The sequence below is a fragment of the Oxyura jamaicensis genome, chromosome 8 (genome assembly GCF_011077185.1).
Source record: "Oxyura jamaicensis isolate SHBP4307 breed ruddy duck chromosome 8, BPBGC_Ojam_1.0, whole genome shotgun sequence".
NCBI classification, from domain to species: Eukaryota; Metazoa; Chordata; class Aves; order Anseriformes; family Anatidae; genus Oxyura; species Oxyura jamaicensis.
In genome coordinates, this window is record NC_048900.1 from 24,927,052 (window position 1) to 24,950,187 (window position 23,136).

Here is a 23,136-nt window from a genome sequence, read left to right on the forward strand (position 1 = left end):
TAATCTACGTAAATCTAACTATTATAGACCTAACCTTTTTAGATGTCAGGTTGCAGCTTTTATTTGTTTTTGCTGATCAGATTAAAAATGCTGCAGACACAGGTTGTGTTGTTAATATTAAATTTTGTATTCCGGTCTGTAATAAATGACTTTCCTCTGTGCATTGGAAAAACTAGTTAGTAGAGCTTAAAGAGTTTAATTAGTGGGCTGTTTGAGACAGAATAGGTATTCTGAGTCATTGTTCAGAATCACTGAGATTTCTTAGTGTTGTGGTGGCTTTTGTTTTTTGTTGTTTGACAGTCTGTTTAGGTACAAAACCCTAAACGTTGGTGAATTAAATTGTTCAATGACAAAATTACCAAGGCATTTTGAACTTGCAGTCAACCAGGTTTCACATATTGCTGCTGCATTTTATGTCCTACATAATATTCCTGTTTTGCAAAACATTCAGTTCTATGTGTCTCTGCCGTTTCCTTTAGACTGAAATGGCTGTTATTTCCACACAAAATGCTCCCAAGCTAGAAGATTCACTGCATTCTTATATTTCAGCTTGCCTTTCCTTTCCTGAGTCCTCTGGTTATGTAGTTTCTCTATAGGAGAGCACGTTCTTGCCTTCTGACAAAAACCTCTCCTGTAAACTGTGTTCTGTGTCTTAAGGCAGGATGTCCTTTGCTGTTCTGATTGTCACAAAAATTGGAAACTTCTTCAGTGACTGATCTGTCGTGATTCTCTTTCTGCCTTTCTTCTCTCCACCATGCACTGCCATTGCCTTCTACAGCAGCAGGTTTTCACCTAGACTTCACCTCTGGATGCCACACATCCACATTTTGTGCACGATGTGGTAGGATCATGATACTCTGGAGACAGTGTCAGTTCTGCTTCCAGTTCTTGCCCCCTTGCTCAGTATTAAGTTTTTGAGTTGCCATCCACTCTGTTCTAAAATTCAGAGATAAAGCTGCTGGAATGGGATGCAGGAGGGGAAGATGCATTTGCTTTGATGAAGCATTTACCTTGCTATGACTGGCTGGTTCCTACTACTGGAGTACATCTTATCTTAGGTTTCAGACCATAAAAATTATACTTTCATAGTGTTACGTGTAAGAAGTTAAGTAACACACTTTCTTCTCCAGTCATAATCTTTACACACTTGAAACATCTGTAGGCTTTTGCATTTTTTAGTCACTGTTGAACCAAGGGTTTTTATTTATTTTAATGTTGGACGCCTCTAATCTCTCATCTCACATTGTTCTCCAGCCTTAAGTCATTCTTGATTTAAATACCTGCTGGTCACTGACTCTTGTCTTTAGTTTGTTGCTGTCTTATCTCCATACATTCATGATTGCAGTTGAGTTGCATCTACTTTTAGTGTGCCACTGTCCAGCAGTGTCATAGCCTCTCTCCATGATGTGACAACAGCCTATTTTGAATGTGGAAGGCTTTCTACCACAAATAACATGTATCATCTAATTCAACAACTCCTTTAGTTGCTGTTGCAAATTTCTTTGCACACTGCTGCTTCCCATTCTTTCGTATTGATTTTTTTCACTTTAAGTCTGTTTTCACCTCTTACTGAATATTGTTATAATTTAGCCTGTACATTTCTATATTCTTGTGTTCAATTCGTCCCTTCAGCATTGAATGTACTGTTTGGGATAGATAAGTCATTGCTGCTGCTTGTCCATTCATGCCTGTCTCCAGAACAGTGGATTTTTATAGTACAGTCTCTGTTCTGTTTGGGGACAAAGCGGGGAGGAGTGCAGCCTTGCTCTTCTCAGAACAGCTGCTAATTCAGAGGCTGTGTACTCCTTAAAGGAAGGCGGAGGAGAAGATGAAAAAAGGGAAGCAGGAGATGTCAACTAGGGGGGAGAAAATCCAAATATTTGTTCAGAAATCGAACTCCGGTTGTCCTATGTGTCAGGAGCTGTGGCTTCTGAAAACAAACTTAATCAGCTGCTTGCAGTACTATGAGCCCACCCATGTTTAAAATCCATTTTTACATTTAAAGAAACTTGATAAAAGCAGGAAAACAAACAAAAAAAAAAGGCTAATACATTCCACAGCATGAAATGTGTGCGTTGTTTACAAGATATCTCAAGCCCAGCACAACGCACAAAAGCACTGAGGTCCAATAATAAGGTTACTGTCTTGGAAGGAGGTGAATACAGCTTTAGTTTCCTGTTCTGCTAAATGCTAGTCCGTCCATGGTCCAAGTTCTTTGTGAAGATCTCGATGTCTTTCAGTTTCTATTGTCATAAATAGGAATTAAAGTACTTTCCTGAAAGTGGTGTTTGTGTTAGAAAGGTGCATTACAGAGATAAAAATGCTTCCATGCTACTGTAATGGGAACCACAGAGGACTCCAGTCAAGTCAGCAGCATCTGTCTCAAACTGACACTTAAGCTTTGCATGCAGATTAGTCCCAGCCCTCAAGTACAGTAATTACACAGCTGACTTCATTAGAAATCTGTATAGGAGCAGGTAAGAGCAAGGTTCTCTTTCAGATGAGATGCAGGATATCTGAAATGGTAGAAACCTTTATAATACTTGAAGGCACTATTTGCAAGAGTAGGCATGCCTTATATCACTGTTGTGGTCAAGTTTAAAATAGAGTAATTGCGTATTCTTTTTTTGAAAGCCCTCCTGAAACTTCAGTGGAAGCAGGCTAGGATCTACTAGTGGTGCCTAGATAGTAGCAGGCCCTGTCAAAGCATGCTCCATTTTGTATTTTCTGGATGGGAATGCAGGGGCAGGGCTACCTCAGAACAAAAATGTACCTCATACCTCAGAATTATACCATTTTGATGTCTAATTTTGAGGAATGGCAACTATATTGTCAATTGGTATTTAACTTCCCTAAGAACTACTGCTTCAGCATCTCTGAAAATCAAGACAGTAAGTAACATTGTCTTGCATTAAGGGATTTGTCAGAACTACAGAGGACAAAACTGCTGTTTTAATCTTCTCTGGCACTGCCTGGTGAAATCAAGTTTTCTGACTTGGCAGAGTGTTAGCTGAATGACCTTATTTTCTGTTGTGGGGAGTTTGCAGTTGTTTTTTTTGGGTTGTGGGGGCTCTGTTTCATTTTTGAGGTCACTATATTCAGGTGCCAGTCATTACTTTCCAAATGGAGACAAGATTCAGGTAGGTACAGTAGTAGTTAAAGCAGTCAAACAATTAATGCATTTATAGGACTGTTTTCACATTTTGGGCACCAATTTTTTCCTTTCCCTTTTATTCTGCAAGGCCTGTTGTCATGGTATCTGGCACTTCCCATTCAGATATTAAAATTGAGTGAGTGGTGTCTGTACGTCTGGTTCATTTTTTCCCTCTTACCGTCTCCCCAAGGGAGAGTTTTACGTGGGATGTAGCACACCGTTTGCAAGGGCTTCCTTTGGGGGATTTCAGTCGTGTAGCAGTGCACCGGTTGGAGAAGGCCTGGTGCAGAGGAAGCCCCTTCCTCTGGGGCTGTGGAGCCCTCTGTGTGCAGGGCTCCCAGGAGTGTTTGTGTGATTCTTGATTCAACCCATCACCCCCAGAAATACTTGTCACTAGCACAAACAAGCTTTCATCTGGGTCTCCTTGGCATTGCCAGGATTAAGGCGGTGACAGAAACTTTCTCCCTACAGATCTGTAGGGAGGGCCTGGCTTTGCTAGTTGGGGATCAGGGCTTTGGGGCCTTATGGGAAGCGTTTCCTGAGGGATCTTCTCCTTTCTGAGCAGGGCAGCATGCACGTGTTCACAGGTGTTTTAGCTAGGTTTAGGCTTCAGCCTCTGTAGCAGACAGGGATTTTCCATGAGGGTTTGGGTTTAATTTTGCTTGTTTATTCATTCCAAAAACTCCAAATGTCATTTTTTGGGCTATCTGTTGCGAGGGTTTTTCCCATGCAAGTATAGAACCTGCCTTTCTTCTCTATCTTTAGAAGAAGGATCTTCCACTGGTACTCAAATTTTGTTCATAACTGTGTTTAAGAATAAATAGGGTTTCTTGACTGTAGGTGCACTGTAACATCAAGGCACATCTGAGGTTCTAGGCTAAATTGTATTTAAATGCAGCTAACCACCTAATCTAGAGGAGCATCTTTTTTGAAATAGCTCATTTTTGCTTTAAGAAAGACTCCATATTTTTCCCTTAATTCTTACAAAAGTGATTTGTGTTATGATCAGGGGCAGAGCTGCTTTCTTACTCTTCATAGACAACAGTTCCTGAATAAATCCTAGTCTGTACAAACAAAATGTCTGTATTAGTTCTAAAACTGTAGACTAGTTGGATGCTATGATAGATCTGCACTAAGCACAGGACAAATTACTTTTGTAACTGGATTATAGCAAGCTGACGGTGATGGCCTTAGTTTGACCATTTGGTATGAACAGGGCTGTGTGCTGAAGTTACTTCCCTCCTGTTTTGCGTCTGTGACTGCGGTGTGCATTGCTGGGGTGACAGCAGGTCTTTCTCTTTCATAAAGTGATGGAGAATGAGTAAAGTGGTATTCTTACAGAAAAGCATCAGTCCTATGATTAGATTACATTTTCTGTTAGCCTGAATTTTCTCTACTTAGTTTACCTCCTTTTTTTTAGGTAAACAGCTTTATTTGTTGGTAACTGTCATAGAAACTTAAAAAAAAAAAAGGCAATTCACTTGACCTTCTTTGTATATTTTAAATGCATCTTCTCAGTGGTGTTTATGTAACCTTCTCCGAAAGCCCCTGCTTCATAGAGCTTTTCATATGAGTTGCAGTCATGCTTTTGTCCTTCCAGGAACGTGTTTAAAACACTTCTGAAATGGTTTGGAGGCTTCCAAGGTTGTGCTTTGAAACAGGGCTACCAGCTGGAGTGGGACTTGCCTTGAACATCACTGAGTCTCTTCTTATGCTCTTCTTTAGAAGATGGAAGGAGTGGCAGATTTTTCATTGTGCCATCTCACTTAACTTTTCTTCTCTAGCCATACTTCCATAGATGATATTTTTAGGAACATCCCTAATTAATAAGAATCATGGGAGAAGGTTCAAGACCACACACAGATGTACACGTGTGAAGTTGTATGTAGGCTGAGCTCAACTGTTTCAATTGACATGTTCACCCTGGCAGCAGTTTCTTCCCTAAATGTTGGCTGAGGTTTAAATGGGTAAAAATTGGAGCTCGGAGCCTTGGAGAATTCATGGTGACTGTTTTATCCTTTGGTCCCAAACCTGGAGTGACTGAAGGCTGTTACAGTCTGACGGCTTCTGCCTGGCTAATATGAGATGAGCTGTCAGACTTGGCCTAGTTCTGGAGGAAGATACCATGTCACAAAGAAAAGCATCAGCACTCAGTGGCAGTCATGTTATGGCTGTCAGATGGGCAGCTTTAATTAGGTTTTACATTTGGACAAAAGACACGACAAGACCACAATTTGAGTTAGTGTTGTTACTGTCCCATTCTCTGCCATTCTCATGAGTAACTCTTTGTAGTGGGGACCACAGCTTTAATGTGATTTTACAATCTGTAGTACAGACATTACTCAAAAATAATGTGCTTCCGTTGAACACTGTTGTAGTGCTATTAAGGTTTGTCTTGACCTTTTTTGATCAGGCAGGCTGATGCCCATCATCTTTCAGTCGAGAGTTTCAGTCCTAGTCATTCCCATGGCTATCCTCTTCGCCATCTCCAAGGCATCAGTGTTCGTGAAACACGAAGCTCTGTGCCCAGGCCTCGTGTACAGCCACTAAGAATGCAGCTAACTCAGATGCAGTGACTTCTGTTTTTTCCTCCATTCAAATGCATGCTTTTTAAGCCATGAAGGATCACTTTTAATCCTTTTGGCAGCATTATAAGCTTGATGTGGTTGATTATCTGTCCCCTATATGAGTCCTTCTCTTGCAATGTAAGTCCCTGTTTGGAAAATATGCTGAGGTTCTTGGTTTGTAGAGATGTAATCTTGAGTGTGTGCTACCTAAAGGGATGTGGTTACTTGGAGTAGTTTGCAGAGGAGCTTAAATTACTTTGTACTTGTGCTTTGTCCTCTTGCTTCATTTCCTGTCATACCATTCTTCTGCTGTCTGCAATATTCGCATCTTCTGGTGATTTCCTATTCACGATTCCCAGTTTGAGATCTGTCAGATGACTTTTAATCCATTTAATGTGTACCATGTTAATTTTTAGTCAATTAATAAGCAGTACCAAATCAAGTGCTTTATAGAAGACCAAGTCTATCAATGCTATTACATCGACATTCTTAAAATTTATAAATCAAACTTGTAATCTCATCGAGAAGGTTGTCAGTTTAGTTTGACAGAATCTATTTTCCATAGAGCTAATTTGATTGACATTGATTATATTACCCGTCTCTAATTCTTTATTATTAGAGTCCAGTATCGGATATTCTGTAATTTTGTCTTGCTCAGTATTAGGCTGATGGACCTGTAATTACTTGGGTTATCCAGTCCTCTCTTCTTGAATTTCAGTGTAAAAGTTCTTTTCTTCAAGCCCCTGGAATTACCTTAGTGCTTTAAGAATTACTAAAAATCACAAGGGAGCTGTTTGCCCCTTACTTTTGAGGGCTATTCTGTGCAAGTAGTCCAGATCATCTCATTTAAACACATGCAATGCTAGGAGCTATTGCTTAATGTCCACCTGAGTTACTAGTTAGGAGTTCATACATTTTCTTTAGGTATACACTAAGCATCTGCTCTGCTATATTACTCTTACCATCCACTGGTGAGTGAGCGTGAAGGTATCTTTTCCCCTGTAGCCTTTAAAAAAAAGGAAGAAAAAAGGCTTTTGTGATAGTGAATATTCTGAACTTTGCTAGTCAGAGACTTCTCTGGGTTCATTTCTCTCATTTTCTGAGGATTTTTCTGATATAATTTTTATTGCCATCTGTTTCCTCTTCATCTCTTTCTATTTAAATGTGGAATTGGCTCAAGCAGACTGGCTGATAGAGTAATGCAGGTACAGGACTTGAACTGGCACAGCCTATTTTATAGTTGCATGTTTTGGCGCGTGTGGTTAAATGTTGTAAACACGGTATGTTTGTTTTTCTGCATTCCTTATCTTGGTGGTTCTTGATCATGTGGTTTTCAGCTCTGAAATGGAGCCTTCCAAAATACAAAATATGTACATTACAAGCTTGGACTTGTCTTTGTTTTTTTTGGTTTGTTCTAAGTCGGTCAAAACCTGTTTATTTCTATCATGTTATCACGAACTTACAGACATGTTCTTTACCAAATCACAGGAGGTCTCCTGCACGCTTTCTGCAAGTTACACAAAACATTCTGAAAGAGCAATGGTATTAGTGCTACAAAAAGGTGGTGTTTCAAGATCATCTAGAAATATCTCTTGCCTACCCTACTGAATCACAGCATGCGATGACCTATTAGATTCCAAATAACAAAATATTTACTATTTACGGTGCTGTTCCTGGGAAGTGTAGCATGGGAATGAACTTCACTGTCTGTGTAGCATCCCACTGAGAGGTCCAGCTGCTTGCTTCGTGTTGCCAGATTGCGTCCAAAGAAATGTTACCCTTTTCGAGTGCATGCAATAAGAGTACGAGGGGGGGGGATACACTGAAAGTTGATATTTCTTCACCGTATTCTGGAACAAATCCTTTTCTTTCTCTCCCAGTAACAATTTTTAGTTCTTTCACATCAAGAGTCTGTGTTTTGTCTGACATAAGGTGTGTTGCTCTTGAGAGTAATTTGAAAATAATATTTTTAGCTGGATATATCTTTTTTTGTTGCTGCTTAGCTGTAAATGTTTAGCACACTATAACTTTATGATGTCTGCCAGCAGTCGTAAAGCTTTTTCACAAAATGATTTTTTGTTCTGGGTTTATTTTCTTTTCCATTTTCAAGGTTGGGCGTGGGGGAAACAACACCTGTCTTCATTAAACATTGGCATTTAGGGGAGATGCACTGCATATTAATACCTGAGAACACGAAGTAAACCAAGCAAGAGATTTTTCTGAAGTGACACGCTCTTAACAGGAAGATTTTTCTCCCTTCAGCTTCACTGGTACAAAGTGAAGCATATGGCAACACACAGCAACAGGAATTTGCTAATTGAGGCAACGGCACCAAGACTTCAGTAGGCTGCGAAGGGTGTAGGGTTTAGATTTTTTTTATTGTAAGCTTTTTTTAATTAACAAATTCAGTGTTCAGAATGCTGAATAGACTCATCCTGTTTTCGTTTGAGAATGTAATACAGCCGTTACTGCAATTAATGTATTTGATACAAAATCACAACTGGTACCTTCTGGATCACAAACTTCCAGTTTTGTCAAGTGTTAGATATCCGTGTTCATGAGTATATACTATAAATGTAGTATATACATTTCTATGTACCTGTTACTCTAAGCAGAGCTTGATGACAACGTAATTGTGTTCTTTGTGTGCCTGCAAAACTTGGCTTGCAGACAGCTTTGGTGTAGTGTTGGTACTCCTTATCCTCCACCTTGGAGAGAAATTTGCAGTTGGTAGGGAGAATGGGGGATGGTGATAGCTGAATAACCTGAACAACGGGACTGAAGAAGTCCAAGGAAAGGAGTACAAAAAACGTTCCCCTATTTTCCTGTAATTAAGAATCCTCTATTTTAGAGGTTAGTCAGTCCCTGTGCCTTGGGAATAGCACCGTCAGGACATTGAAGCCTGTGTTCAGACAGGTTGATGTTAAGTCCCGGTGCCTCGTTGCTACTCATGTGAGCTGCGTACCTCTGAAGGTCAATATGCAGCTGAGGAGAACGGTGGGCACAGGAGGTCAGGGTATCCAGGCCTTGATCCTTGCATCTGCCTCCCTTTGTCTCCCACCAAATGAGGTTAGCCTCCTAGAGAAGGGCTCCCTTCTCCCTAGGACTGTTCAGAACAAGATACACAAAGGAAGTGGTTAAGTTCAGATGCACAGGAGTGGGGCTGTATGAAGTACCCTAGGTAGAGGAGGGGGAAGGCATAGCAGGAAAAGCATCTTTACCCCAATTTCTGCTCAGTCAGACTCCCATTCTTTCTTGGTTAATGTCGTGTAACTCGGGTAAGAATAGTTTTGCTGGGGTTAATTCAGCTCTCCAGGAGGACTGGGTATGTTTTTATACTTTGGTCTGAAGTTAAATTGATTGGATGGAATTGCTCCCTCGATATATTGTAGTTTAAAACAGCCATTTCGTACCCAAACGCCTGCATGTGGGCATTTTAGGAATGAACTGCAGTGTTTCCATGGATTTTTAAGGTATTCCATAGCATAGTTAGCAGCTTTTAGTGCTTTGATCTGATTTTGTAAGACAGAAGCGCTCCCTGTATTTGTGTTACTGCAAACACTGTATTTTTGGTGGTGTCTGAGAAAGACAGATGCTTTTTTGTAGTCCAGGAGACAAAGAAACAAAGCCTTGTGCTGGGGAGGGAGGCAGGATCTGTGCCTCCGGGGTACATCAAGGCACTTCATGTGCAGCTGCTTTCACAACCTCGGCTTTCTCCTGGTGAGAAGGAGCTGGGTCACTGTTCATTGCTGCCGTGGATAGAAATCTCCTGGCAGGCCACGTTCACAAGTGCTGCCATCCTCCTCGGGAGGGATTTTTCACATTTTCCTGCTCAGCTGCCTGCTCGCAGGATCACTTGCATCCCCTGCACGTCTGTGCCTGGAGGGGCACAAGCAGCAGCGTGGCCAAGGTGCAGGAGACGCTGCCTGCCCGCTTCCTTTTGGAGTGAGATGATCTCTGTTTATGCACTCCTATGTACGTGTGTCCGAAGGTGGGAAGAAAATGAATTCCTGTTTTTTCTGAACATAGAAAATTTCAGGAGGAAGTACAGAAGGAAGGGGGAAGCTGTGGTCTCACGTTGCATTCAGAGAACCAATGCTGCAAAATTGGTACTTAAGATTTGGGAAACCTGCCTTTTCGATACAGGCTTTCTTAGTGCATTTGCAGACGCGCAGCTTTGTCCCTGCTCTGTGTGGATGAAGAGCTGTGGCGCTGCTGGTGCTGTGTTATTACCAGCTATTAACCAGGTCTCTTCTTTCTATTGCAAACAGATCTTGTAGTAAACCAGAAGCTGTTGAAATGATTTTTGGCTTCTGAAGTGGGCTCCTGCCATCCTGTGCGCAGCAGCAGTTGTGCTGTTTTGCTTTTGCCGTCATCTCTAATACACTGAGGAAAGCTTTAATGCAATCTCCTATCCTAGTGCAATTTGAGCTGTCCTTTCTCCTCCCATTTCCTGGCTGCTCACCCAGCAATAAAATGAGATGGAAAGGTGGCTGTCTTTTTCAGTCAGCTGCTTTTAAGGTTCATGTTCAAACATTGTTCCCTATCTTTTTCCTTTTAAACACCTATGGATTTGTTTATAAACAGTGGCAAGATTGCATGTTTGTTTCGAAATGGTGACCTCCTTCCTGTTCTGGCAAGTCAACCAGTTACACTTACTGAGAATTTGGCACAAAACTATTATATAATTCTGCTGGTGTCAAGCCTTGTACACTTTTCAGTAAACTCTTGGAGAAGCATGGAGGCTTGCTTCATTTTGTTTTTAAAGGAGGATCTTCAGAAAAACAGTTCTAACAGTGGGGAGCCAATGTAAAAATTAAGATGATAATGAAATGGTGAAGAATGGCATAAAGACCATAGGGGAAAGGAGTGATGAAAGGAACAGTAAAAGTGTTGATCTTATTCTTGTGTTTACAAAAATACTGAGTCCATTTTTCTTTGTTTTGTCTTTTAACAGGGCAGAGTTTAGGATATGGATTTGTTAACTACATTGATCCAAAGGATGCAGAGAAAGCCATTAACACTTTAAATGGACTCAGACTCCAGACCAAAACCATAAAGGTAAGACAATACAGAAAGCCTTTTGCTCAATTCGGAAGAGGAGAAAGTAGTTGAAACAGATTATGGCGGTTTCATCACTACTTTAATCTGCTGTTGCAAAGGGTATTCAGCTACAAGGACACACAGGAGACAAAATCTCTCCTCTAAAACCTTTCTCTAAAGTTAAAACTACTGTTAAGGGGGAAGAGGTAACAAGAAGCTCCTTAAAATGTTGCAGTAGGACTTAAATGTAGAATAAAATAGCCATAGTGATACAGTTATTCATAAACAGATGTAAAATACAGGACCATATATTCATAAATTACATGTTTTCCTGTGTTTTAATGGAAGTACCTTGATGAAGAATCATTCTTCAGTGATATTCCTGTCATTATCAGGATCAGGTATTGAAAATAGGCTTCAAGTTAAAATGTTTTTTTTTAAAAAAGGCCACTCAATTTCCTCATCCTTAGTTTGATTTATTCTTCTTAAAAACTGGAGGGATTAGAGATCCCACTGAAGTCTCTCATTTCATTGTTGTAATAGACCATTAGTTATTCAACGACCTTTTTTAGTGGTCTCACAAGAAAAGCAAATTCCTACAGTCACGTTTGTTGCTGCATGGCTGATGAAGCTTTTTTTAAAAAGCTTATAGAAGGTTTCTACATTCTGAAATCTAAAAAATAGTACAGCTTAAGGAATGCAAATGAAAAAACTGAAGGGGAACAAACAGCAAATCTGACTCAAATTATCTGAAATGGCTTCGATTATTTAAGATTGCTGGCCTTTGATTTGTACTATTTTTCTTAATTTTCTTCTGTGCTTCATTTTGCATTTCAAAGCAAAAAATGTTACAGAATATAAAAATTTTTGCTTTTGAAAGCATCTGTAGAAAACTTAACACTTGTGTCTTTTTGAAGATATTGTGTCATCAGTACTCTTAGTTGTACTTACCTTTTTATTACTAAAGATTTTTTTTGCCTTAAGGCAATTATTTGTTGAATTCTTTTGCATCTTTGAGGATCATTTTAAGCAAGCCTTTCCTGGTGTGACTAGGCAGGAGCAGAGGGTCTGAGTTGAGGGTTAGTAGAGCAATTGCAAGGACCATGTAGAGACTGCTCCTTCCAAGCATTCCTTACACCAAACAGGTCCGTGCCACAGATATGTATGTGGGTCATGTTTCAAAATGCTCACAGTATGATTTTGTACAGTTAGAGAAAAATTCATAGGAGCATGTACAGCAAAAGCAGCAGAATCTAATGTCTTATCTGCTGCTGCAGGTGGAAATACGCCACTTGGGCTCAGCAGTTTCTGCGTACAGTTAAAAGTTGAGCAGTAAGTTGCTCTTCAAAGTATTTTTATGTAGTCAGGAAAAAATACAATATTTGGAAATTATTTGCCTATCTCTTAAATGCATTTTAAAAATTTCTCTAGAACTTTAAAAACCTAAATCAAGTGTTGCTTTAAAAACCAATCTGTATGGTGAGTAATACTCAACATTAGCAAAAATATAGTACATCTGTTGTCCTGAATAAGTACTTGTGTTCTTAATTTTGAGTCCCAAAAATGTTATTGTTGCTGTGACACTCTGGGGTTACTGGACCTGTATAAGCTTTAAAAAAAAAAAAAATCAAATCCTCCAAAACCTCCCCCCATTATTATTTTACATTTCTTTCTGTGCTGAATTAAATGGCAAAATTAACTATTACACCTTCCCTTTTTACCTTTTGTAGTGAGTTTTTTGTCTTAGGCAGGAACTTACAATGCGAAGCATTTCATGCAGATTTTTTTTATTCATTTCAAATTTCATGAATACCAATAGTTTATTGGGTTAGGGTTTATTTCATGATTATTAATAGCTACTAGACTTTTATAGAACACATGACATTTTGTTGGGCTCTTGAAAGCTGTTAAAATTTAATAATAAGCAAAGAGATTAACCTAACCTACATGCACCGGAGCTGCATAATTTCCTCAGTGGTTGGGAGGAACTGTGTAGACTTTAAGTGTTTTCAAGTAAGGATTAAGAGTCACCTAAAACCATGCCTAAAGGAGCTTTCTCTTCAAATAGCCAAGCCTTGAACACAGCAAGATCAAATCGGCAACTTCTAACTCAATTTTTAATTCCAGAATTGCTTGCAACTCTCACCTTACCCAATTGGGTTTTTATTTTTTTTAATTATATAATTGCTCTTTAAAAAAAAAAAATGTGAAAAAGCCTTCCAAAATTGGGTCTGCTTCCCTGGTACTGTGTGGTAGGGAAGGAGGCTTTCCCCATGTTCGCACAAACCAAGTGGTGAATCATGTTTTTGCTGTTCCCAGCAGTGTCCGTGTTGCCGGAGGAGACATCCCCGGTTCCCAAACTGTTGCAGAGCCATGCTCTGCGCTGCTGCCACCTTCCCCGAGCTTGTCTGGTGCCCCCACGCAGCCCTTACCAGCTCGCTGTGATTCATTACCCCGTTCTGAAGCATCCTAATTCCTGGAATTACTATATTTAATTATTAGAGCTGATTACTTTAGTCTAGCTAGATGCCCTTTACAGTTATTAAAAATGCACTTCCATTGCATTAAAAAAGCCTCACAAAGAATGTATAGAAAGGGATTTGGTGGCATATAGTTTGTAGCTTACAAAAATATTTAATTAAATGCTAAAATAACATTGAGCTGGAAAAGTACCGAGCATTACTTTATGCTGTTGTCCTTACGAGCCTGGCTTGGTTTTGTGCTGTGGAATGAATCTAATGCCGCAGTGATGGATAGATTGAACCTTTGGCCCCTGCCCATCTGCGGGTGCTGGGTGGCTACAGCCCTGCAGTAGCATTTCTTTGGCTGTGTTTTGTTTGGGAGCTGTTGGGATAGAAAGCTCACAAAAAGCTTTTTGAGGCCTTTTACAGGCATAGATTGCTTCTACGCCCCAAGGTCACCTTGGTCCTGCTGGCCAGCTCCCTCCTATCTCCTTGCTCCAGCCGTTGTGTGCCCCTGCTCCTCAGCTGGACGTGAGCTGGCTCCAGGGGCTCATATCTGCACTTGATTTTTTTTTGACCCATAAAGCTTAATTCCTGTCTATGGAGGAAAAAAAAAGATTTTAAATAGCTCCGGGTTCTGCATGTGTCCCCAGATCCTGTCCTTTTCGCTTCTGTAACATCTCGTGGCAGCCGAATGTTCCCTCCTGCTCCTGATGCCTTGCAAAGCAGCCATGCAGGCACCAGAGGAACTAGTTTATAGCAGGATCAGCAAAACAGCTAGGCACAGTCTGCTCTCAAATGTGCAGACTAAAATAACTGAAGAAATGTTCTTTTTGTTATTTCATTGTTACAATAAATAATCCCTTTCCACTGAAGCAGCTAAAATATTTATGTGCATTTTATTTAAGTCAATGATGCCCTTTCAAGTCAAAGTCGAGAGGTGACTATTTACAGAATATCCGTTTGGGAAAGCACTGAAGGAAGTGTTATGTGTTCGGTGGTAATAGGTTATACACGTTATGTTCCTCCTCAGCTGATCAGAGTGCATATCTTATTTATGCCATTCCATGGCATCCTCATCTTGTGAGGCAAAAAGGGCTTCACTTTATTTTTACAGCTAAAGCTTGACATAATTCTACAAAATAGTCTAGAATGAGAGATGATACAGCATGTGTTGAAATAAATATATATTCCAGAAATTGAATCTATTTTTAGAAATTAAATTTGCCCATCCATAAAAGCATATGAAAGGTCACTGCTGCTGTTGAAGATTGCCTAGCAATTCAGTTGCATCAAGTATCTGAAAGCAAACAAGGTGTGATGCATGGGGCACAGACAGCTAAAACTGCTGCTCTGCCCTGAAAAAATGCCCAGCACCAGAAAGGAGGGAAAGGAAGTGTTCTGCAATTTACATGTTGATTCAGGTGACCTGGCTTCACATCAGGGGATGCTGCAACAAGGACGGAGCAGAATTTTAAAAGCAAGTTTGAAATCAAATAATAGCAAATGACCACCTGAAGTGCGGTCTTGTGTTTCCCTCTCCTTCTCTGTTGCCTGAGAAGTAGGTTGGTTTCCTTCTTCTCTCACAAGAGCAGGTAGCATGCTGTGACAGCCACTAGAGCAGAAAGAAGTCTCTGGTGAGGGAATCTGGGTTCTGTGAGCCCTTGATTTCCTCTAGTTTTTATCTCACAGGTTTGATGGATTTAGTAACAAACAAATAGGGTCATTCCTCTATGGTCAGAGGCTGCTTCTGCATCTTGGGTTACTTCTAATTTTCAGTTAAATTAATAACTACTGTGGAATATAGCTACTACTATTTCTCAGTTGTTTGTTGAAGTGTTTACTTGTACTTTATTCTCTTATTTTCTGATCAATAGGACTGGATGGCACTAGTTTAAAATACGGTGAATAGTTCTTGGGGAGAAAACACTCCTTTATTTTCTGGAGATGAAATAGCAGCGTTACTACTTCCTTTGCTATTTTGGTTGCTCTGGTATTTTTTTAAAGACCAAGTATTTCTACAAAATTCAGGCTCTAAATCTGTCCATGCTAGCTTTTGTGTTTGTGTGCAAAGCTACAGCCCATCCTGTCACTATAGGATAGCCAAATAACAGCCACTGCAGACTGCCTCTGTCCTACAAAGCCATTTCTCAAAAGCTCACCTCTTGAGTCGCGATGAGATGAGGATGCTGAAGCACAAAGTGGGAGGAGGGGGAAGAGGAGGAAGGCTGCAGGAGCACGCTGTGGGAAGAGGAGCTGCACCCGGTCCCAAAGGGCTCAGGGCTTGCTGGGGAGAAAGGCCAGCAATCCAAATTCTAGCCAGGAAAAAGTGGTGTGCTGGTAGTGACAGCAGCAGAGTTTGAGTGTTGCACAGCCTCAGTGTGATGTTCTGCCCAAGACCTAATTCTGATTTTTTTTCAGCCATATTCTCCCAGGCCTGCTTGCAGCAGCTCCTCCCAACAGGGAAACAGGGTGGTGTGCCAGGCTGGGCAGAGAGGTCTGGGGATGCTCTGACACAGACGGGGAGAACAAAAGGGAGAGGAGGCACAGAGCAGGCACAGGTACTTTGTGACGGAGGGGAGGGGGGTATGTGGAAGATGTCAGGAAGAGCTGAGCGTATGGGTGGTGGGCTTGGTCTGCCTTGTGGAGTTAACCACATCTGCAGTTCCAGAGGGCAGCTCCTGCTTCACTCCTTCCTCCTGTGAAAACTCATATTGCAGGTATGTTTGGTATTTGAGCTGCAGGTTTGGGATGTGGTGGTTCTGTAGCTGCTGTCATTGAGGTAACGGCTTGTTCCATCGTGTGGTACCTCAGGATCCTTCATAAATGACAGGTGTCTGCTGCAACTGTGGCACCTCGGCGTAAAGCCTTGGAGAGGAGGCCTTAAGGATGCCACAGATCTGGAAATCCTTAATTAAGTTAACTGACTTCTTGCTCTTCAGTGCTATTTAAGAGCCTCTGTCTGTGTACCTGCTTGGACTTCGGTGCTGGTTAACAAATCCCTTTGCCTGGAGTGATGATGTGACTCGCAGGACCTTTCAGTGGAGTGTTTGAAGGTTCAAATTTGGTTCTGCTGCTTTCAGCAGGCACCAGAGAGTCTTTACCTGTTAGTTTTGTGCATCTGCTCTTAATCGAAATGTCTTTTTTAACTGCTTCGCATTTGCCAATGAGCTTCCTTTTCATTCTACAGAGCCAGAGCAATTATTTCTTAGCCCGGCTCTTGCTACAGCCAGAGGGCTTCTAGGTTGTTATCTATGGATGTCTCCCCTAAAACGATGGGACAGACTGTTGTATCTTACCTGCAATCATAATTAGTCCCAGTACCGTGGAGAGATTCAATGCTGCTTTGACGTGCATTGTCACTCCCCTACTGTCCCCAGCCCTGGGCTAGGAGAAGAAGAATGTAGTGCCCTTGGGGATGTGAAGGCATTCTAGACTTTGGTCTTCAGTGTGGAACAGAGGGTTTTGTGGTCGTTTGTTTTGACAAAGTATGTGGCTTTTTAAGGGAGGGTTTCTGAATTCTTATACAGAATTAGGGCATGGATGAGGGCCTGGAAGAGGCTCTGAGGAAACTGCCTTTTCTGGCAGTTTCATTTTTACTGATCTCGTATGTGGGGAGAAGGTGCTTGCTTACACATGTGAAACTCTTTGCCCAGCTGTGCTAAAGCACTTGCAGTATGTACCAGTGAATAAGTAAGAGGCAGCTGGCGCAGGTCAGTTGTGTCCCCATTTTGAGTGTTTGGACCTCGGACAGATAAAACAGTGAAATGACTCAGCCAAAATCACGCAAGCAATCCTCTATCTGAGAGCTTATCACGCAGACAAAGTGAAGTCTTCCGAAATTATTTTTAAGGTCACAGTGAAGCTTAGTATTTTTGAACATGTTACACAAGGATTTTCTGAAAGATGCCCAGGGCATTGCTTAACAGCAACTGTACCTCATGTGGTGGCAGCTGGTGACATGTCCGGGGGGCTGCAGGAACTGTCCACGTGCTGCTGGCCCAGTGGCTGGGGATGTCCATGCTGCTGTGCTGCACTCCGATTAAAGGCTTCTGTCTAGTCCTGCGTTCCCCAGGTGAGCAATGATATATGCCTCTCACTCAGCACCTAGCATCTTGGAAAAGTTTTTAGAAAGACAAAAGCTCTTAAGTGGCTTGTCAGGAGATGTTTTGGCTAGGGCAGGGTGGCTCTGGTCACAGAGGCATTGCTCCAGGTAAGGATGATGCCTGACCTCTCTGGAGCAGGCAGCAACTGAGACATTGTTCTGGCTCGCTTAACAAAAACTTATTTCTAGAAGACTTCTGAAAATGGGTTTAATACCTGAGAAGTCCAGGATTAACGTGTGAGCTGAAGGCATCTTTGAGCAGCAGTGAAATGGTTAAGAGTGTCAGTGTTGAAATGGTGGCCGATAATGTCCAGAGCCTTGTCTTGTAAGACAAATGGGATGCGTTCATGCCTCTAGGTGCCTTTGTGGGCTCTCTGACTTGGAAAGACCAGACTGCATCAATTTATGTTCTGAAAAGTCTCGAGGTTAAAAATTTTTCAAAAAGTTTTCTGCATTGGAAAAATGAATAGGAAATCAATAGGGAAGATAATTGCTTTAACTGGGTGATTCTTCTGTGTTCATGAACAAAAATAATAGTTCATTACCATGGAAGATACGAAACTCTGGACTCTACATCTCACTGGTAGCGTTTGGTAGTGGCAGTGCAGCCTCTTGAGGGAGGGCTGCTCATACTGGGGAGAAGCACTTACACGGGCTGATGTTCAAAGTCAGATGAGAAATATCCTTGCTAGCATGTTTTCCCCAATTATTTTCCCCAATTACTGACCTTTAATGTTAGTTTCTGTAAATATATATATACAGTAAGAAATAATTATTTAATAAAAAGTAATTCATGAAGTGAATTAATATTTTAATATCTTCCTTGTGAAGGACTGAACTTAAGTGAAATGAAATATTGTTAGACCTCCAACACACAAGTGGACAAACACTTTGGTGCTAAAAAATGCATAGGTCAAATGACAGTTTGGCATACTCTAGCTCATATATTCAGATTTCTTCCACTGGTTGGGATTTCCATATTCTTTTTGTTTTCAACAAGCAGTTCCATTATATGGCATTAACACTGCCATGAGCAAAAAAAAAAATTGTTCTTAACTGTGAATATAAAGAATTAATGCAGCATCCCTCCTGAGTGCTTCATAGCTCAGTGATAAAATGGGAGCTGGTGTTGGCTCCCATTTTAACTTCCACAGTGCCAGCTGCTTCTGGTCAGGTGGAGGGTCAGGATGGATGTCTTCTTCCTTTGGTAGTTAATACATGGGAAGACATCCTGTCCTCTGTACTAACTGAATAATAGCTTGAAAGCAGGATGGTATGGTCTAACCAATCAATTTGTCATTGGCTGACCTGTGAGAGAAGATGAAAAAGATTCAAAAGGAGATAAATAATTGACACTGCTAGCCTTGCATCCATTCAGCTTGCAACCTTTTCTCCTTGATATTAAAGACAGCTGAGTTGCTTTTGGCAGCTTCTTTCTTTTGGCCTGAGCTCCCCTGCAACCTGAATGTTTGATTGCAGGAGGAAATAAAAATTAGATCTGAGCGGTGATGCATGTTTACATGTGCTGTGAGTAGATGAATTGGAGACCGTGCAGGCTCCTTCTGTTTCGTATCTGCATGGCCCACAAGAACAGAACAGGGCTTTTTTACTTCCTTGTGTAGAAGTGTGTGTGTGTATTTCTATATATAAAATGTCAGGCACTCAGTGCTCTGGGAAGTGGTGTTTTTTGCATATCCCAGTACTTTTCATCTTCCCTGTAATGTGGCATTTGGTTAATGAATGTGCCAGAGTGAGAAAACCCAAAGGAAACCCCTGGCTGTTTTCCCAGGAACTTTATTAATTTTGCAGCTCTCAGTTTTGAGGAATAGGTAAGGTCCCTCACTCCAGAGAGGCTCTTAAGTGTTTCTTAAACTGTTATTCCTGAAATAGGTTAAGCTGTAGGTGTCTGAACTCTGGTGGCACCCTCTCAGTGTAAGGCACTTGCGGAGTGTGGGGACATTGTGCTTTTCCACATGCTAGGGTGGTTTTGGCTGCGTGAAGTGGGTGAGTGGGTGGCACCTCCCTGGCCTCAGGAGATGGGATTCAGTCCTGGGCTCTGATGTGCTCTTGACATGGGGCTGACTGTGATCATACCGGCCTGGCTGGTGCTGTGAGGTGATGCCCAAACTGCCCAGGCCGCACCCAGCCCTCACGCTTGGCAGCCATGTTTTGCCCATGTTTCTCATCTCTGGGTGACTTGAGCTGGACTTATTGGTCTTTCAGAGCCTGCTCAAAATCACATAACTTTTCAGCAGTGCCCGCTTGAGGTATAAGTGAGAGGCCACCAAACCAAGCATGGTAATGCAGTGATGTTAGGTATGGTATCTGTAGACAAAAGCGCTGTGTAGTTACCCCTGGTTTTGTGTCCCCAGGCAACTGTCTCAGTTCATTAGCTAGAAGCCAAGTGGTGCCACCTGAGCTCTGTCCCTGGTGCCTCAGAGGGACTCTTGGGACCTGTGACCGAGTGCCATGGATCCTTTAGCTTGTGGGCTGTGTGGCTCCAAGTTGCTGGGGCATAGGACAGTTCCACACCAACATCCATCTGCTTCCCTTACATTGCTCGTCTGCAGCTGGACGCTTCCCTGCTTGTTCGGCCTGCCTGTGCCTGTGTGCTTTGCCTGAGCTTGATCAGTTGATGCAAATGTTGTAGCTAACCTCCTTTTCCACATTTCTTCCCCTGAACCTTTCCACCTCCTCTCTTTAGCTTTCTCTTGAAATGTTAGTTTTAAAAGGTTATGTATAAACATGCAAGTTAAAAAGAAGTTGCCAAAAACCTTAAAATCTAAAATCTTTAGAGTTTGTCTGCTATTATACGCAGAAGATTGTAGAAGCAAATATTAGTCATTCACATCATTTTCTGTGTTGAGTCAACATCTATTTTTAGGTGTGGAGCACATAAAGACAACTCTTTGACACATAAAACACAAAGACATCTATTTGACATCATTTGTGTTTGGGCTAAGGCTGGGGAAGAGGGGAAGACGATTGCTGAACACATTATTTTTGTGACAAGACCCCCCCCCCATTTCTTCCAAGAGGCATTTTAAGACACGATACAGTAACATACCGATCTGTTTATATTTAAATAAATCAGGATGAAGTGCAAAATATTCAGGTTTAGATCTGATGCTATTTCAGATGTGCTGAGAAGTAATTCTTCGTGATCTGTGCTGAATACTTGCAATTAGGCCTTATCTGGAAGTATTTTTTGTTAAATTTGTGTTATTCTAAGCGAATATATTAATAGTGCAGGAGGCTTTTTATGCACATATTGTAATTATAGATCTGATTCTTCTTTTAGGTCTGGGTTTATATTTCCATAGGTAGAAGAGCAGTTAAAGATTTGATTTAATAATTTTTTTCACAGCGTGCATGCAATGCCTCAGCTTGCTTTTCTTGTTTATTTGGTCATAATATTTTATGGTCTAGTTTGGGGCTTACAGTGCAAGGGAACTTGTGATAAATTGCAGATACGACAATGAGTGTCAGTATACAGTTCCCTGAGCAGATGTTCATTTAGTGTAATTTCACCAGTGCTTTGCTGTTCATCCAGAACAGATCTTGCCAGCTCAGGATGAAAACACAGAGATGGCACAAAAGATCACTCTGCTAATAATCTGATCTGTTTCAGACTCTTGAAGAGAAGCATCCTGGAACTTCAGAATGCTACGTATATTCTAAGGTTATTACATGTTAGATACAGTAAATCATCCATACACCCACAACCCATAGGGGTAAATTTACAAAGCCGTGCGTAGGAAGTCACACGTTAATCTACCTCTGAACAATAGTTATTTTGTGCCTGCACTTAAAGAACCCTTGCGTTTGTTTTCAAGGTCTCTCTTGTGTCTCTCTTGCTTTTCCTTTGTTCTTCTAACTTTTCCTGGGTCTGTTGGTTTTGCTGAAGAGGTAGTACCTGAACTCCAGGGTTATTTAAGCAACTGAACTCTAAGGTAACTGAACTCGAAGGTTTCTTGCTTATGGAAAAAGAAAACAATCTGTCTGTTTAAAATGTAAAGGGCAGCTCTGCTTACTAATATGCATTTCCTTTTCTTAAATCCATAGGTGTCATATGCCCGTCCAAGTTCAGCATCAATCAGAGATGCAAACTTGTATGTCAGCGGCCTTCCGAAAACAATGACCCAGAAAGAATTAGAGCAGTTATTCTCACAATATGGACGCATCATCACCTCACGGATTCTGGTTGATCAAGTCACAGGTTAAAATAAGTCTTTCCTAGATGCTTGTGTGTTTTTCTGGAAATAGCAGAATTATAAATTCTTGCTGGCAGTTGGGTTTTAAGACTGATTTTTTTCAGTGTAAAATGCATGCCCGGTTCTCTATAGGTATAACTGCTTGGGATTGTACCTGCTTCTTTTTTAATGAGAGATTGCAAAATGCAGAATGTCACTCCTTTAAAATGATTGTGTATATGGTAGGGTCTGATTGCAGAGAACACAGCTGGGGAATGGCATTTTTCTTTATTATAGGACTTCTCTGAATTTGCAAGCTGTGTGTTCTGTTACGTCAAACCAACATTGTTTCATCGTTACACAGACGAAGCTGTTCCTACATATATTCATTTGTTCACATGTTTTTACTTCCCAGGTGTTTCTCGAGGTGTGGGATTTATCCGTTTTGATAAGAGAATAGAGGCAGAAGAAGCCATAAAGGGACTAAATGGCCAGAAGCCTAGTGGTGCTACAGAACCAATTACTGTGAAGTTTGCCAATAATCCCAGCCAGAAAACAAGCCAGGCACTCCTTTCACAGCTGTATCAGTCTCCCAACAGACGCTACCCTGGACCACTTCACCACCAGGCTCAGAGATTCAGGTAATTACCTGGAAAAAAACTGAAGTTCTACCAGTGATGATGATGTGGGGCAGGTGCTGCACAGGAAAATACTCTTTAGTTGCATAGGCTGACCTGATTTTCTTTGTAAAATTAAATATTCTTTCCTGGAGAATGAGGAGGAAAATCTGCTGACAGCAGTAGTCATGTTGTATTTACTAAAAGCTGAAGTACTGTACAATCGGATCTCTTGAAGCCTCATAGAAAAAGGGAGGACAGAACAGAGTTACACTGATAATCAAATGAGCAGTGACTACCCTGTTCTTCCCAATTTTTTTTTGGTAATGCTTTTATTTTCTGCTGTGTTATTACAGTTTTGATGCAACCTAGACTTTGATGTTAATGACAGTGGATTCGTAGCAGGAAAAAAGCTGAGTCTGTTCCAGTCAGCAGCGGTATCATTAAATTTATTAGCCTGAGATCTGCTCTTACTATGAAGAGACCTTGTATTAGTGTTCGGTGTGATTCCTCAGATGCTTTTGGGAGATGTTTTATGTTACACATTCTGAATATACCATTTCCATCTGATCCATAAGCCAGTGTTTGCAATACACTTTGTCCTTGTTAGTTTTATAATAACTTTCAGGCAACTTAGCATTCAATTAAAGGTCTCTTTTTAAAGAGCATATATTTGCATAACTGAGTTGCATACTGGCTTTACAGAATTATTAAAAAGTGATTCTAGTTTTTTGGTGACAAAATGCTAATGAAGTATAAGATTATAGCAAAAAGTCAATCATCTGACTGATATATATAAAAGCAAATACAAATTTAGTACATCTTTGGCATGCAGCTGTGTCCCTTGAGGTTATAATTTTTTATTAGTCCATCAATAAAAGGACTTAGTGTACTGCCATGGAAAGCAGATAATTAGTCATTTTGCAAAACTTGGTGGTCATTTAGATTGATGTATTGCTGAGGATAATTACTGAATGCATCCTAGTGGTGAGAAT

At 41.0% G+C, this 23,136-nt stretch overlaps 1 protein-coding gene across 12 annotated transcripts in view; it reads left to right on the top strand.

The window, feature by feature from the left end:
* The window catches only part of ELAVL4 (ELAV like RNA binding protein 4), a 79,662-nt gene that overhangs the window by 48,310 nt on the left and 8,216 nt on the right, over positions 1 to 23,136 (top strand). For all 12 annotated transcript variants that reach the window (XM_035332618.1, XM_035332614.1, XM_035332611.1 and 9 more), the window contains exons 3-5: positions 10,679 to 10,782; positions 21,397 to 21,550; positions 21,940 to 22,165. In XM_035332618.1, the coding sequence (XP_035188509.1) occupies positions 10,679 to 10,782; positions 21,397 to 21,550; positions 21,940 to 22,165 (484 nt within the window). The remainder of the gene's footprint in view (positions 1 to 10,678; positions 10,783 to 21,396; positions 21,551 to 21,939; positions 22,166 to 23,136) is intronic.